Here is an 18,357-nt window from a genome sequence, read left to right as displayed (position 1 = left end):
TAGCACACGCCTTTAGTCTAGCTCTCTGGAGGCAGAAGCAAAAGGATCTTTGTGCATTCAAGACCAATTTGGTCTTTTAGTAGGTGAATAAATAAACTATAGTACATCAAACTCTGCAAAGATATAGAGGAAACTTAAGTGCAGATTACCAAGTGAAGCCAGTATGCGAAGGCTACCTACAGTATGACTCCAACTTTGGAAAAGACAAAACTGTGAAGACAGTAAAAAAGGCAGTGCTTACTATGATTTAATACAGAGGATGAATGGATGAAAGACAGATTTTTGTTTGTTTTTTTCGAGACAGGGTTTCTCTGTAGCTTTGGAGTGTCTCCTGGAACTAGCTCTTGTAGACTAGGCCAGCCTTGAACTCACAGAGATCCGCCTGCCTCTTGAGCGCTGGGATTAAAGCCATATGCCATAACCACTATCTAGACAGAAAAATTTTTAAAGTCAGTTGAAGTATTTTATATTATATATAATTATCTGTTGTTAATTGCCAACCAAGAGTGAACCTTAAACTATAAACTTAAGATTATGATAATGTCAATTTTCATTTACTGTTGTAATAGCTCACTTTGGGGGAAGATATTAATTGTGGATGTAGTAGTTACCTGAGCAAAACAACTCAAGGAAAGATTCATTCATGTTGGCTTACAGCTTCAGACATTCAGCTCATAACTTGCTTTGTTCCTGTGTCTGAAATGAGACAGCATCATGGTAGCAGGAACATGTAGCGGGGGTTACTCATGGTGAGCAGGAAGTAGTTAGAGGAGGTGGACAGGGACAGCAAGCTACTACCTAGGACCTTATCCAGCCGCTTGCTTCTAGTCAGGCCCACATCTCAGTTTCTAGAGCATCACAAAATAGCACTCCAGCTAGAAGCAAGATCCCAACGTATATAAGCTCTTTTGAGGTGACACTTACTAACAAAACGTAACAACAGGTTAGCCTGTGCATCTATACACAGAAGCTATATGGGGATTCTACTAAAAGTACTCTAAAAAAATAAAGTGTGTTTAATTTTTTTTCTTATTTATAATGGAAAAGAAGAATTTTGGGTACGAGGGCTGGTCTTCTGACTACCTGGTATTGTAAAATTCAGTTTTGACAGAGTTAGCATCAGATGTTACAGGTTCAAAGCATAGTCCCTAATAACTGGCCTTACTTTGGATACAAAACAGTTCCCTAGGCTAAACACACTTTTTGCTCCAAAGTCAGAAGGCTCCCATGATCTCATCTCCCTGCCTCTCACAAGATTGTCCTCCTTAAAATGCCATATGCTAGGGAAGAGGAAGGTTTTTGGAAGAAACACAAAAAGTGGGGTCTGAACATAGAGCTTCCATGCCTTCTCCCTGTGTATTTAGGGTACATCAAGTTTCTAGAATATCTGTGCCTTACCAACCAGAAAGCTCCCTGTGCAACAGTCTATTACTGAAATGCAGGACTACATGATTAGGCATAATTGATTGAATACTGGCTACATAGTAGTTTAACTGTACATTTATAGCCTTACTTCTCTCCATAGAGGTTTTGCTGAGCCAAAGTCCCTGGTCACAGGTTTGGTCTTTCTGGGACCAATGAATAATCCCAAGTAAGTAAGAAACTATAGTCACCAGGATATTCCTATGCTGAAGCATGCAGGAACCAAGGTCAAATTGGTGACCGACTTAGTACCAGGTTTTTTGGTGGGGAGAAGTATTCTGCAATTTCTGATTGTTCTGGGGATCAAGTACGTTCCTTGTGCATGCAAGGCAAGCATTCTACCATGAGTTACTTTCTCAGCTCATAGGTTTCCTTCCCTCCTCCCATCCTTCTTTCCCCTCTTTGTTTTTTTTCTCAATTTTGAAATGTTCTATGGAAAACAGAGGTGACTATGAGAGTCTTTAAAATTGTCATATTTAAGAAGAAAAGTTTTTATCTCTATGAATCTGGCATTTTAGTAGTTTAGAGCTCGTAGCCATTTACATCTTTATAAGTCGTGTTTTCGAATCTTACGCTTACAGTTCTGTCAGTACATATATTTCTTTGGGTGTAAAGGGAGTACTTTGAAAACCGTACACAAAAGCTTCCTTCGTATTTAGTGCCTCACATTGATAAAGGCACAGCAGCAGTTTTGTCTAGGATGCACACTGCTTTGTTGGACCTATTTTTTCTTTTAATATCAGGTTATGTAAGTTTTAGGTTTCTCTCTGCTCCAAGGAACTGCTTGCTCAACCTTTTTCTCTTACAGATTGATTACACTGGAACAGAACCTTCCAGCCCCTGCAATAAATGTTTGTCTCCGAATGTGACCTCTTGTGTTTGTACCATTAACTTCACACTGGAACAGTCATTTGAGGTTTGTGTCTTAAAGTATTATGTTAGAAAAGGCATGCTGTACAAAATACTAATAGTTTTTTTTTATTCTTAATTTGTATTGGGAAATCAGCTTAGTTTATTTGAATCTATAGACATTTGACGATTATTCTATATATCTAGTTGTTGCATAATTAAATTAATTAAATCTGATAACTAAATGCATTACTTGAATTCTTTGGCTTTTAATATTTTGTTGACAAAATGTAAGGCATCTTTTTGATATTCACCAGCCACATTTTTAATGGTAGAAATCTTGTGCTTGTATTTTAAAGTTATAACTTTATTGATATTTTATAGTTTGGTATTTCGACACAGCCCATGCTTGTGTGGCTGTAGGTGTGGGTATGTGCATGTGTTCATGCACCCATGTAGTATTAATACTGGTTTCTGTTCTTGGTATCTAAGCTTATGAGCAAGGATATAAAATTTCAGAATTGGCACGGATAGAGTTTTTCCTGCTCTTCATCTGAAAATGCAGTTTAAAAACATTCTTCAGGAAGCAAAGCTGTCACATAGTTCATGCTAAGGTTCAAGTTTCCTTGTTTAGATTTTCTACAGGTAGTGATAATTTTAATAGCTTCTGGTGGATAGAAGCCATCTAGTGGTTATTGATGCTCTTACACTGAGGTAACAGTGCCTTTGGCTTTGGACAAAGCTGTGAAAACCCTTTTGAGAGAAGACTGAAAAGTGTGGTTTCAGTGTGGGTGGGCAAACTATAAAGATGCTGGGAGTCTGAAGAAATGGGAGAGTTTGAACAACTTAGAAGTTCTATTATCTCCTCTTTTGTGTAGAGTGTAGGAGTTTATGGTTTGCTACTTAAAAATCAACATTTTCATTCATTTATTTACTTTTTGATACATAATTTCATTATGTATTCTAGGTCAGCATTAGGCTTTCTGTGTAACTCAGGTTTGCTTGGAATTAATGATCCTCCATTTGCCTCCTTAGTGCTGGGATTACATGCTTCTTCCACCAAACCCATCAGTATTCAAGTCTTTAAATGAAATATATGTGTGTATGTATTTCACATATATATATTCTCTTTATATGTCATTCTTTCTCTCCCTAGAGACGCTGTAATCAGAAAGGAGAAATAACATTTTTCCTGCTGCTAATCAGATGGTTTCTTAGCACCTTGTAGTTAATTCAATATATGAGTATTATTTATTTTCTCCAAGATATTTTTGAAGTTGATTTCATAAGAGTACCACTCTTAATTATTATTATAAAGCACTATAACTTAATATATTTTAACAACTACTAATTTGCTAATTTCTAGCAGTCTATGGCATGGGGGTGAATATTTGGAGGACAGAAGGGGACCAATGCAAGGTGGGAGGCAGAGTAATGAGCAAAAATAAGAGCAAAGTAAAAGGATATATATGTATAAAGATGCTATTATTAAATATTTGGTACGGTAACTTTAAAATTGGAAAAATAGTATATGTAACATCCTATTGAAATTATATACTCTTATTCCATTTACAGTTTATTTGGACAATAAATAAAAAGTTTTCAGGTCAGGGCTGGAGAGATGACTCAGGTTAAGAACACTGGATGCTCTTTCAGAGGTTTTGAGTTCAATCCCAGTAACCAAATTGTGGCTTGAAACCATCTATAGAGGGATCTCATGCCCTCTTCTGGTGCAAGGATGTAAATGCAGATGGAACACTCATATACACATTAAATAAATAAATAGACAAATAAATAAATCTTTAAAAAAAAGTTAAGCACGTGGTGGTAGCGCACACCTTTAATCCCAGAACTTGGAAGGCAGAGGCAGGTAGGTATCTGTGAGTTCAGAGTCAGCCTGGTCTACAGAATGAGTTCCAGGACAGGGTCTAAAGCTACACAGAGAAACACTGTGTTGGTAGTGGTGGTGGTGGGGCATGGAGTTTTCAGATAATTTTTCTGAAAGGCAGATGCTAATTGGATAAAAACCAATTTGAATTAGAGAAAATTTTATATTGAAAGTAGCTCAGAGTACGCTAATATTTTTTCAATATTATTTTTAATGAAAATAATAATTTGTGCATGTTTGTGTGTAGGTGTGCATGTCTTCCTGTCACCTTATTTTATGAGACAAGTTTCTATCTGAACCTGGAGCTTGTCATTTAAATGAGACTGGCTAGCCAGAAGGTTCCTGTATTTGCCTGTCTCCTCCCTTTCCTCCATCCCCATCATTCTCCATCTCTGGGATTATAGACGAATGTTGCCATGCCTGACTTTCATGTTGGTGCTGGAATTCACACTGAGGTCCTCATGCTTGCACAGCAAGCACTTTACCTAGTGAGTCATCTCTGCAGACTGCACACAACACTTTAAGGATAGTTTAAAAGTTGTGTGCTTTTGTAGCATAACTTCTTTAACTTTATTTACAATTGCTTAATTTATTTTTGTGTTTTTGCTTGCTTTTGTGTTGTTGAAAATTGAATTCAGGGCCTTACACATGAACATTCCAGACAAATACTCTATCACAATTGTAATTCCAGTGATTATCAAGTATTTGGTAAATAGCTTTCCTAAGCCAGTTAGTGCAGTGTACCTAGGACTGCTTAGTTCAGTACCTAATTCAAAGGTAATAATATTTCCCCTTCTTTTAAAACTTAAGAATTTAAGAGCTAGAGTATAGTTGTTCTACTATGAATTCATTTATATTTAATTGTACAATTTTTGTTGTATAATTTGTTGCTATTTCATCTCAATATCAGTTTTCTGTCCTGCCTGGTTCCCACAGTAGTTAAGTCCCAAAGAAATCACACAGAGGTCTACATTAGTTATAAACTGATTGGCCCATTAGCTCAGGCTTCTTATTAACTCTTTTTAACTTATATTAGCCCATTATTCTTGTCTGTGCTAGCCACATGGCTCAGTGCCTTATTCAGCAATGCAGTCACATCTTGCTTCTTCTGTGGCGGGATCACAACTGCAGACAAGCTTTCCTCTTTCCAGAATTCTCCTGTTCTCATTGACCCCTCTACTTCCTGTCTGGTTGTCCTGCCTATACTTCCTGCCTGGCTACTGGCCAGTCAGTGTTTATTTAAAATATAATTGACAGAATACAGACTATTGTCCCACACCAGTACTGATTGCTTAAGTTTTACAAAATATGAAACAAATTTTTTTTGTTAAAACATTTTTCCCTTTCTGTTTTCTCTAGGGCAATGTGTTTATGTATTATGGACTGTCTAACTTCTATCAAAATCATCGTCGTTATGTGAAATCTCGAGATGATAGCCAGTTAAATGGAGACCCTAGTGCTTTGCTTGTAAGTAAAAATGATGATATATAGAAATGTGGCATCAGTGAAATAGGAGCGTCATAAATATTCATTCTGAAATATTAAAATACCTAATCTCATGGGATACAAATGCTAAAGTATTACTTGCTATGTCTAATTTTGACAGAAGTTTTTAGTTAAAATGCTTTTTTACTTACTAACTTCTCTAGCCCACCACTCCCTGCTCGTTTCTGATAGTCATTGGGAGTTTGGGCTCTAGCTCTGTTTGGGAAAGGGTTCTGATGAATGATGGGTAAGTGTGTTCTGTTTGGGTCTTATTGTTTAGATTTAACTCCACATTACAAAATTTGAAGCATTGGTTGTATTCAGTTTTTATTAATGAGGCTAGAATGTCTTTACTCCTAGATATTATGCCCTTTATTGGGTATCACAGCTGGATTGATAAGTCATTTAGATTTTCTCAATCAGAAATCTTTGTGGTTGTGGTTTCTCTGTTGATAGAAAAATCAAAATATTGCCGGGCAGTGGTGGCACATACCTTTAATCCCAGCACACGAAAGGCAGAGGCAGGCGGATCTCTGCTCTCTGTGAGTTCTAGGTCAGTGTGGTCTACAGAGCAAGTTCCAGGACAGCCAAGGCTGTTACACAGAGAAACTGTCTCGAAAAACCAAAAAAGGAAAAAAAAGAAAATCAAAATATTAAATTTGTTAAGTTATGTATAGCTATGTAGATCTAGTTGAATAAGCATTGTATTTAAAAAGTACTGTGACATCAAAGAATATTTTGAGTATTTAAATGTGCTAGTTTAGAGCTTGTTTTCTTTACAGACTCATATATTTTATGTGTGGGGAAAATACAGGGGCAGAATTTTTAATTAGTAATTAGGAGTAGCTCATCATTTCTCCAGATATCTAGATGACAGTTTCTTTCTCTCTCTTTTTTGTCCTGGAAACTAGAATCCAAGTAAGGAATGTGAACCTTATCGAAGAAATGAAGACAAACCAATTGCTCCATGTGGAGCTATTGCCAACAGCATGTTTAACGGTATGCTAGATACAAACATCCATGTAGGCAGATGAATAGGAAACTGAGTGCACTTAGGAAACTATGCTTATGAGTAGGAAACTGTAATAGTCTAGTAATATGAATGAAATTATGAAATTCACCTTCAAGATAAAATACTCAGATAATGAATAGGATTTAAATTTTCTGTGGCTTCCCTTTGAATGTTCTTTTATGAAAATAGATTCCTATCTCTGAGAAGAAAATAGAATCTTCCTATTTCTTATAAAAAAGTAAAAACCACAGAGCTACTTTCACTGATTTATACCATTAAAACCGTTATAGTTGATTATTTAGATATGCATTGCCTTATTGCAATATAATTCAAACCATAAATACAAAGCATTTCAAATTTTCTAGTACTTATTTTTAAAACCCTCAAAGGAAACAAGTAAAATTAGCTTGAATAATTTATTTAACCCAGTGCCCCCCAAATAGTATCATTTTAGAATATAAACATTAATGAAATATTTTTGTGTGTGTTTTTACACTGTGTCCCTGATAGTTGGTTCAACAGAACTTGTTCATTTGTACCAACCATGTTTCAGGAACTGAATACCATGTGTGATTACCAAGTACAGAAAACGGGAAAGGCAGGAGCTGTTAGGAATTCAACAGTAGCCAAATAAAGAGAAGAGAAAAAGGATGCTGTTGCCCTTTTATTTGGAGTGATATTAAAATTCTTGATCTTCTAATGTCAGCTAGTCATTCAGGAAAGTGACCTAGATGTCTATTAAACGAAGATTCTAAAGTTGTTCGAAATGATGTGCGTTTAGCCTGGGCCTTCTCTGTTGGCTACTTACAGAGCAAGTCCCAGATTCTCATTTCTTATAGAGTAAATAAGATACTATGGATTTTAGTAGTTGTTGATAATAGCTTCTGTTCCTTATGCTTAGATACATTAGAATTGTTTCTGGTTGCCAATGAATCTGATCCCACACCTGTACCAATTCCTTTGAAGAGAAAAGGTATTGCTTGGTGGACAGATAAAAATGTGAAATTCAGAAATCCACCTGGAAAAGAAAGCCTTGAAGAAAAATTTAAAGGTAAAACATGACCAATATCCCCTCTTGTTCAAAACCTAGTAGTTTTAGTAACGTAACCGAAATTTTGTGTTCAGTCTTAATTAATTATTAATTTTTAGCTTTTCGAGATAGGGTTTCTCTGTAGCTTTGGAGCCTGTCCTGGAACTCGCTTTGTAGACCAGGCTGGTCTCGAAGTCACAGAGATCCGCCTGCCTCTGCCTCCCTCGTGCTGGGATTAAAGGCGTGCGCCACCACTGCCTGGCTTAATTCATTTATTTTTTTTTAAAGAACAGCATTTTCTTTCTCAGCATTATACTAAGTTATGTAAATGTTCATATGTACTAAAATTGTAAAGGAAATATGTGCTTTTTATTGATTTGAATTTCTTTGATGATTTCAGCTGTAGTCTTTACAAACTGCGACAGTTTGTTTTAATTGGCCCTCATTTTATAATGCATGTACATTTTTGTTTCTTTGCTGCCTTAGTTTCGTAATGCAATATTTTTTTTTAAATTTATTTGTGCACTTATGTATTTATTTTGTATGTGTGTTTATAAGCATGTATATATATGTATATATATGTGTGTATGTATGTATGTATGTATGTTTGTATGTGTTATAGTGCATATGTGGAAGTCAGAAGAGCTTGTGGGAATCTGTTCTTCCTTTTAACCATGTGGTCCTGGGGATTGAACTTCGTTCCTCAGATCTGGTGGCAAGTGCCGTTTCCTGCTGAGCCATCTCACTGCCCCCCCCCCCCCCCGTGTTTCTTAACATTATATTTTTGCATTAAGTAATCTGCCTCTTATTTAGTATCCTTTTTGTAGTCTCTTGAGGTAGCAGTTGTCTTTTGAGTTTTTGTTATAGATAGAATTGGCTTTTCTTTAGATTTTAAGATATCCTTAGGATGTGGATATATTTATAGCTTTAATAATATTCAGATTGTGTTTTGTATTTTTTACTCTTTTAGTACTATGCATTTTCATTGAAACTGTTCATAGAATTGAATATTTTATTTTCACATCTCTCTCCCTCCCCAAATTATCTTTAAGATACAATAAAGCCAGTAAACTGGCATAAACCAGTTTTTATGCTAGACCCTGATGAGGATAATAATGGATTCATAAATGAGGACTTCATTGTTTGGATGCGTACTGCAGCGTTACCTACTTTTCGTAAGTTGTATCGTCTTATAGAGCGGAGAAATGATTTACATCCAACATTACCAGCTGGACAGTACTATTTGAATATCACATACAGTATCCTTTTTTTATGGTTGTGTGCACACATAGAGCTTCAAAGAGTTTGATTGTCTTACATCAGTTATGTGACATGTTACTTTGTACTCTAGATTTATTTATTTTGTGGTATTGATAGTTGAATATAGACTCTCATGCTTCCATTTTTAATTTTAAAGGTCTTCATTGTTATGTATTCATGTATGTTATGTGCACATGTGCCAAGGTACATGTGTGGAGGTAAAAGGACAACTTTGTGGAGTTGGTACCAGGAATTGAACTTACCTCATCATGCTTGTACATCAAGTGCTTTTGCCCACTGGGTGATCTTTTTAGGCCAGAAGCAGACTTTTATAAAAAAAGAAATACTGGACAGTTCCTTTTATCCTTAACAAAGTTCAGTGTTTTTAAGTATTTTGCCCAAATATACACGATAAACATAAAGATATCCAAATATTAATCTTTTAAATGTGTGTTGGATTTTAGCACTTTTTATTATCTGGATAAACCATAAGTACATTCTTTGTCTGTTATTTGAGACTGGCTCTCATGCAGCCCTAAGTGGCCTGGAGTTCTCTGTCCCCGTAGAACAGACTGGCCTCAGACTCACAGATTCAGCTGCCTCTGACACTAGGGTTTTGTTTTTGTTTTCTAGTTTGAGTTGTATAGTAAATTAGTAAGTGACTAATATGCTAATTTTTAAAATAAAGATAACCTTTAGTTCTTGAGCTTTTGGTTATACAACTGAACATGGTCTAATAGTGACTGACTGATGCAGCCTGGCTTTGAAACTGTGCCCATTGAGGAGCAGTTTTGCCACTGTGTAGCCAACTCTAGAACACAGGAGAAGGTCTGGAGCACTTCATAAAGGGCAGAGAGTTCTCATGCGGGGAGTCTGCAGCAGAGTCCCGAGGACTGAGAAGACTTTGAGGAAGAATGCAGGACATCTCAAAGACTGACAGGGACCTGGGGGCTTGCAGACCTTCAGGAGTTAGCTGTGAAAGTACAAGGTAAGGGGAAATTAAGAGCACAGTTGAATGGAGTTAAAGTGGAAGCCCATATTTTTAGAGGAAGGACATAGTTGATTTGATACTGTACTTGCAGAGTTGGATTCAGTGTCATGATTCCTGCCTTAGGCTAGGATTGATTTCCATAATTAGAGTGGGGGCCTGCCCCACCTCCAGACTGTGGCCTGAGGCGCCGCAGCCGTGCCCCTTTTCAGGAGCTTCAGTTCAGATCGCAGTGTTGGTTTTGTCTTCTCTCCTCTCTCCAGCACCCTAGAGTGGGCCATGTAAATAGTTCACCGCTGCACACTGCTCTCTCCTCCCTGGTCTCTCCTGAACAGTCACTTTTGACTTCTGCACTGTCTGAGCTGTCAGTTCTTTCAGAACATGAGTTTTGTTATTGCATCCAGTGAGCCGGCTAAAACTTGAGCATCATACTTTGTGACCCTCTACTTAGAGTGCTCTGTCTTGTGGCTACATGCGTAAACATGCCCTTTGAGCTTAAGACTTCAGATTTTTTTCTGCTTTTTGTCTGTTAACATCCTATTTGGGCATCATTGCTGCTCATCTGAAATATTTTCCCATATTACATTGCTTTGAAGCTTTTAGTCTCTCTTAGGTAATAAAAAATTAGTAAAACTACCCAAGATACTATATAGATCTGAATTTCATTGTTTTGATAAAACACTTTGGCCTTTACTAGTAATATTATTGCACTAGATCAAGTCTGGAAATGTTTATCAGGGATAGAGTGCCTTGCCCTGGGTTTAGTGTCTAGTTATATATGAAGAATTTTTTCTAAATTAGTTTTTTTTTTTTTTCCCAAGACAAGGTTTCTCTGTAGTTTTGGTGTCTGTCCTGGAACTAGCTCTTGTAGACCAGTGGCCTCGAACTCAACAGAGATCTGCCCGCCACTGCCTCCTGAGTGCTGGGACTAAAGGTGTGTGCCACCACTGCCCCGACTCCTAAATTAGATTTTTAAGTTGGTTTTATTTGTAGCACATAGTGGCACATGTCTTTAATTCCAGCACTTAGAAATAAGTCAGGCTGATCTCTTATGACTTCAAGACCATCCTTGTCTACATAGTTCCAGAACAGCCAGGGCTACATAGTGAGACCCTGTCTCAAAAACAACAAAAGAATACAGTTCCATCCATCCGTTTGTCTGTCTGGCCATCTGTCTGTCTGTCTGTCTGTCTGTCTGCCTGTCTATTCTATTTATTGTGATTCAGAATATACAAGCAAGGTATTCATGTAACAGAATTATATAAGTGAATTATAGGCTTTAAATGTTAACTTTAAAATTTGTGTTTTAAATACTAAGTACCACAGACAAAAAGTTTTCCTATACCCTTGTCAGATTACCCCGTACATTCTTTTGATGGACGAAAACGGATGATCTTAAGCACTATTTCGTGGATGGGAGGAAAAAATCCATTTTTGGGAATTGCTTACATCACTATTGGATCCATCTCCTTCCTTCTGGGAGTTGTACTCCTAGTAATTAATCATAAATATAGAAACAGTAGTAATACTGCTGACATCACCATTTAATTTTATACTCTGAAAACAAATCTACTGCATGTGCATCAAGGCCAGTCCTCTTCAACCTAGCTTTTGAATGCTGATGTCTGGTTAGTATGTCATTTTGAAGTTGGCACATAATTTAAAAAACAAAACAAAACAGCCTTTGTCCTTTGCTTCTTACGTATGGATGACTTATGAAAATATATGACGGGTATAAAAATTAGTTATATTGATCATATCAATATTGTAACTGCTAAAATGGCATTCTAATGTCTGCTTTTTATTGGGACAGGCCACGTGTGATGCATACAGCCTCTGTCATGTGAAATGAGTCTACTGCTTAAACGCTTGTGCTGTTTTGATAACATTACATTGACATGATGTTGGTTACGTGTGCCTACTGTGTGCAGAAAGGGATTCTGAGATGTATGAGTGTATGACTTAACTAACCTTTTGAAATTTGGTTACAGTTCAGATTGCTAAACATAAGTAAAGCACTTCATTTTCTTGTGTTGTGTGTAAAGGTTTAAGATCCCTCTTTGTTGAGGGGGTCATGTGTTCAGTTTCTCTATTATAGTTATTTGATAATGACTTTGATTTCAGAAAATGTACTTCCCTTGTCCAGTATAGAAAATTTTAATATCTAAAAAGATCAGGTAGGTCTTGGATAGAATTTTAAATTCTTTTTATTTGACTGAAATGTTGCATTCCGGAGTCCAAGCTACTTGAAATGTTCTTATGTGATCTCCCTGGAAGCTTATACTTCGTAGGGGAAGAAAGAATTTAGGTGAGATGGGACAGCTGCTTGGCAGCCCTCATCCTCTGTCAACTGTAAACCAGGTGTAAGTGTTCAAGAGAGACTTTTCATTATTGTGGTGTGTAGTGGTAAGATAATTGCTCTGCCTTGGAAATACCTCAAGCTGTTCTTACTTAGCAGGTAAGGATTTTGACTTAGTACAATATTATAGCCCAGAAAAAATTGAAATCCTAATTTCTTCCATATTTCATTAAATTTTCGCATACAGGTCAAACAAATATGGATATGTATATATATATTCTCTTTAATGAAGGTAATGTTTTGATTAGTTTTCCTAAGATAAACCTTAAAAAAGATGTTCTATACATTTCCTACTTAAATTTGGGAGGGTGGTGGTGCAGGGATTTGGAGTATGTACATGATAAAAAATTATAATATATCTGATTGAAGTTATTTTATTTTCTAACTAGAATTATTTTAATATTCCTTTATTGAATAAATGCTGTAATTTGTTTGCTATGGAAGTTATTCCTGAAGTGAATGTAAATTATTTTTTCACATGCATGAAAATGTATGTATTAATCAGAGTTGACTTCATTGCATTGAAATCTCTTAATTGTTTTTACACTAAAGTAATTCATATTTATGTAGTAAATACTTGGGTTTTAGACTTTGTTATGATTTCCTTCGGTTATATTTTAAAATCTGAGTAATGTTTCAGTTTAAATTAATATGTGCTTAAAATAACAAAAAAATCAATGGTTCATAGTAGAAACGTGACACACTTAAACTTTGTATGATATGAAATTCTGTTAAAAGAAATTGTAATTCATGGTGACTTTTAACTTATAAAAATATTACTTGCATGGGTTATTTGATTGATGGATATGCAAAAATTTCTCAGGACATAAGTTCTTCTTTCTCTAAAATTATTGTCAGTCATTTGGAATGCTATTATTCTGAAAATTGTCCCTCTTGCATGTGATGTTCAGTTTATTTGGGGAATCTTCATAAGAGTGAGATGTTTCTGCCGGTCTTCCCAGAGTGAGTGCTGTTCAAAGAGGACTGCTAACCTGCATCTCTCTGCCTGGGCCAAGGGGTCTGAAGAAGCACTGGAGAGGCCTATCATTTTCACACCCTGGAGAAGATGCAGTCTTTAAAAGTACAATGGAAACTTTCTGTTTTACAAGTGCATTCATGATGTGTATTCTTCCCTGGCTCCTGTCATTGGAAATCAAATACTATTGTATATATGAAGAAAATGGGACATTCATGTGTAGAAAAGTTGATGGCATTAAGGCAACTAAGCAGAAGGCTTAGAAAAATGTGTTAATTTGCAAGGAAGTGTTTTGGCATGAGATATTTTCCAACTGAAAAAAATTATTCAGTAAACAAAAGCTAAGATGTTTCATTGAAATCATAAGGCAGTTTAAAATAAACTGGAGAAAATAACTGTTCTAATAGAGAATAATTCAATTAAGATTCAGGTGACTTATTTGTTTATTGGATAGTGACAGTTTATTTGTAACCTTAGTTATATTAAAAGTTAACATTCTGTTTGTATTAATAAAAGTGAACAAAATTAATTGTGCTATGCTTAAGTGTCTTACTAAAGTAACAATGTCCCTTTGTTCTTGCTAGTGGTTAGTGCTCAGTTTTAACCAGGCTTTGGGAGATCAGGTTTTAACTCCATGGTTGTCAACCTGTGGGTCGTGACCCCCACAGTGATCATATATCAAATGTTCTGCATATCAGATACTTATATTACTATTCGCAATAGTAGCAAAATCACAGTTAAGAAGTAGCTATGAAATAATTTTATGATTGGGGGGTCACCACAACATGGGGAAGTATATTAAGGGGTTGCATTGATTGAGAACCACTGTTTTAACTTCTCTATCCGTGCATTTAATAAAATGTCATCAATTATCAACTTATTATATTTATTAATCACTGACAACATAATCACAAGACTTATGTTACTGAAGATCATTTATTCTTACCAGGAAGTAGTGAGATTGTTACCCAACTTCTAGGCAGACTGGCTAAGGTTGGGGAATGGACAGTGATAGCAATCAAGTCAAGGAGGCAGTTAACGAAAACCCTAACAAAGCAGGAACAAGTGAGAGGTGGGTACTTGGCAATTATACTCAGCTGTCTGCATGGAAGAAACACTGCTTGAGGGTTATTACATCTGCTCTTTAAGTTGCAGGCTTTTTGTTCTTTGTGAGCATGGTAGTTCTGAGTGTGTTAGGGGGTAAAGGTGTTGCTGTTACAAAGTTTTGATGTATAAATGCCTGTTGTAGATTGGGATGATTTGGTAACATATTTTAAAGCTCACTTTGGTCCATGCACCCATCAGTCAATAAATGTGAAAAGCACATTTTTCATCATGTCATTTGAAATTTTAAAATAAATACATTGTCTATAAACCAAATGAGACCACGGTGACTTTATTTGCTTTTATATATTAAAGTGAGTTATGTGCAGTTTCCAAAGTCAGATAATTATTCTAAAGCCATTATGATGAAAAAGAATAATTCAATAGAAATTTCCTTTTGTTCCTCAGAGACTTATACACACAGACATACAAAATAAATATTAATAATTATTTAATTATTTATAAATTATATTTATAAATTAATTAATAATTAAAAAGAAATTACTTATAAATTATTTTTAATGCTCATATTTCACTAATAGCTTGACTACAAATACAGTTTCAGGTCAAAAGCAATTTTCTACCACTTTTGATGAATCTGATATTAGATGCTGATCCTCTCAGATTGCTGTGTAGTTGTCCTGTGTCCTGTTTGGTGTGTGTGTGTGCTTTAGTGCCTCATGCATGAGTGTGTGTATGTTTGTGCACACGTGCATTTTGTTTCTGTTCTCCTCAACCTTTGGTTTTTCTAGTCTTTTTCTAGTCTTTCCACCCTGACTTCCATGATGAGTCTTTTGGGGTGCTGTAGATGACCCATTTTTGTCTGAATGTTCTATTGACATCGTCAATTAGAGTTTCTATGTTAACTGCCGTCCACTGTGTGAAGAAACTTCTCTAATTAACTATACTAATCGGTGTAAAAATAGGAATTTCGAGGACATTTTGATTCTGTGTCCTTTTAGCAGAATAACAGTAGTACGTCACCCTTGGGGCCTGTGAGCTCCTAAGCCATGACTTTTGACCAGAATTATAGTTTGACTGAGAAAAATACACCGTAGAGATCTGTTGTATATTTTTCAGCTAGGCATTTTTAGGCCTATCCCCAAGTCTATCCTTTGCTGTAAGTTTTGCTCCAGATCTAAGCTTCTGAGGAACCGTGGACCAACAGGCATGCTTCATACTGATTTCATCCTACAGCTTCTTTCGATTACAGCTTCCTCTGTCCACTTTAGTTTTAGTAAATCTTTTTTTTTCATGAACTTCGTGAAATCAATAATCTCCTTGCCTTTTAAAAGGGGGCTTAAACTTTTTAAAGGCTTTATGGTAAACATTACTTTTTTTCCTGCTTTGTATACTTACGTGAGTTTTAACTTCCCAATAGGGTGCCAAACAGGTCACTGTGTCCAATAACTCTTGTGAACCATATCCTCATTGTGTGCCCTTTCCCCTGGAAACCACCAATATGGTCTACAGGCATCTGTCTTCAGTAGTAGTATAAAACAGTACAACACTATGCAACCTTTTGAAACTAATTTATTTTACTTAGGATATTTTGAGATTGGTCTAGGGTGATGTGTCTGTCAGTTTCTCTTGTGCCCTTTCCTCGTCTTCTTTTACTGCCGTAGGAGGAAGCAGGAGAAACTCCTGAGGTCAGGCACCATCTTTGCTGTCTTGGTAATGAAAATTAACTCACTCTTCACATCTTTTCAGGCCTGACATGCCACGTTATTTCAAGCACCAGAAATGTAGAAGTACAGTTTTACAAGTATGTGTCAAGTTACATTTGAGCTTCTCCATCTCCCCACTCGAGAACCAAAACTCTATACTAATCCCTGGAGTTTGCTTGCTTTCCTTTACACCGAAGCTTATAAAGCAGTAGTTTGCCTTTTCATTTTCAATTTAGAGTTAGCCTTGCATGTCCGAATTGCTCTGCATTTGGTTCACTATCTGAAAGATTCGATACAAAGTCTAAAGGTGGATCCATAGATGATTGAGCACTTACAAGCTGTATGTTTAGATTGCTTTGTCTCCTCTTTGTAAAATTAGGATTTCCTCACCTACTTGACATTTTGTTTTGAGAAGTAAAAGAAGTGGTGGATGAAAAGCATGTAGAAAAATATACCAACCTAGGTATTTTGGCTAGATTTTTGTCAACTTTACCCAAGCTAAGGTCATTTGGGAAGAGAACATCAGTTGAGAAAATGCCACCACCAGACTGGCTTTGGGCTATTTTGTTTTTATTTTTTATTTTTTTTAAACAATTGTATTTTACATACCAATCCCATGTGGGGAGGGTCCAGCCTCTGTGGGCAGTGCTATTTCTGGGTATATATAGGAAAGCAAACTGAGCGAGTCATGAGGAGCAAGCATAAGCAGGACTCCTCTGTGTCCTTGGCCTCAGGTCCCGAGTTCAGGTTCCTGCCCTGTTAGTTCCTCCCCTGGCTTCCCTCAGTGATGGACTGTAATGTGAAAACCTAAGCTGAAATAAACTCTGCAAGCTGCTCTTGGTCATGGAGTTTTATCCCATCAACAGAACTCAGACACAAATTTGTACCAGATAGTGAGGATATTTATAGACTTGGCCATGTTTTGGGGGAGGATTCTGAGGGGACTTTGGAACTTTGGACTAGAAAAACTATTGAGTGCTGAGAGCTTAGTGGACTGTTGTATGCCAGCTTGGAAGTGGAGTGATGAAGACAATGAAGGCCTGGGTTGTAAAAAATTCAGAGAGGGGCTGGAGAGATGGCTCAGAGGTTAAGAGCATTGCCTGCTCTTCCAAAGCTCCTGAGTTCAATTCCCAGCAACCACATGGCGGCTTACAGCTATCTGTAATGGGGTTTGGTGCCCTCTTCTGGCCTGCAGGCATACACACAGACAGAATGTTGTATACATAATAAATAAATATTTAAAAAAAATTCAGAGAGACGTTTTGAGAGTCTCTTAAAGACTCTTGAGCCTGATCAGCTGGAACTTAAGTGTTGGCTGCGATTAACAAGTGACCAGTACCACCAAGTAAAAGCCTTAGCTTTACTAGGATAGTTGATGCTGATTATCAGTTGAAAAATTGGTGGTAATTAAGAAGAGACCAGTAGCTGGACTTGATGGCACAAGCTTTTAATGCCAGCACTCAGGAAGCAGTGGCAGAAGGGTCCTAACCCTCTATGAGTTCAAGGCTAGCCTACTCTATCTACATCTGACATAGATCCTGGAGGGGTAATGGGGGGCAGCAACATTTCCTTGGAATCAGCCCACAAGACCCGTATTTCAGAGAGGGCCAAGAATGCTTCTCATTTTGGCAGCCAACTTGTGCAAGAGTTTCCCAGGTGGCCCTGGTCTTGAAGACAAAGGGGTCATGGAGAGCAGCTGAGGCTTGGTACTGGCAGAGGCATTGGTAAATGTGTAGTCCTAGAACCCCTAGGACTGATAAGGTTATGGATGGAAGTTTAGTTGTAGCGCCATGTAGTAAGGTCAGAGTCTCTGAAAAGAGCCCAGGTGAGCTCCTGATAAAGGTACAACCCAGTTGCAATAGAGACCCCAGTATTTTGGAGATGTCACTATGTTGGGATGACCATCAAGGACAGCAGCATCCATGGAGTGAAACTGCTTGGGCTTGTGCCTCCTAGGAGACAGTCTATGTATTGTGTGTGACAGAGTTAGAGAAATGTCACTGCCAAGTCCTTTGAAGTCCAGAAGATCATGAGTAAATCCCAGAATTCTGACATTAAAGTTTTTTTTTTTTTTTCCATTTTATTATTTTATTGAGAATAAGAAAAAAAAAAGATTCCGCCTCCTCCCAGCCTCCCATTTCCCTCCCCCTCCCCCCACTCTTCTCCCCGTCCCCCCTCTCTTCTCCCCCTCCCCCCACTCCTCTCCCCCTCCCTCTCCTATCCAAAGAGCAGACATGGTTCCCTGCCCTGTGGAAAGTCCAAGGTCCTCCCCCCTCCCTCCATGTCTAGGAAGGTGAACATCCAAACTGGCTAGGCT

General features: G+C 37.1%; 1 protein-coding gene across 1 annotated transcript in view; it reads left to right on the top strand.

The window, feature by feature from the left end:
• Nucleotides 1–14,649, top strand: part of Tmem30a (transmembrane protein 30A) — a 32,445-nt gene extending 17,796 nt beyond the window's left edge. Inside the window, exons 2-7 of the mRNA XM_050126509.1 lie at nt 2,231–2,338; nt 5,519–5,626; nt 6,556–6,643; nt 7,558–7,707; nt 8,739–8,945; nt 11,289–14,649. Coding sequence (XP_049982466.1) covers nt 2,231–2,338; nt 5,519–5,626; nt 6,556–6,643; nt 7,558–7,707; nt 8,739–8,945; nt 11,289–11,482 — 855 coding nt within the window. The 3' untranslated portion in view covers nt 11,483–14,649. The remainder of the gene's footprint in view (nt 1–2,230; nt 2,339–5,518; nt 5,627–6,555; nt 6,644–7,557; nt 7,708–8,738; nt 8,946–11,288) is intronic.
• Nucleotides 14,650–18,357: the final 3,708 nt, after the last annotated feature.

This window comes from Alexandromys fortis, unplaced genomic scaffold, assembly GCF_014885135.2.
Source record: "Alexandromys fortis isolate MF-2015 unplaced genomic scaffold, M_Fortis_MF-2015_v1.1 scaffold_22, whole genome shotgun sequence".
Lineage (NCBI taxonomy): Eukaryota > Metazoa > Chordata > Mammalia > Rodentia > Cricetidae > Alexandromys > Alexandromys fortis.
The sequence above is the reverse complement of the archived record's forward strand: the minus strand, read 5'-3'. Positions and strand labels throughout refer to the sequence as shown.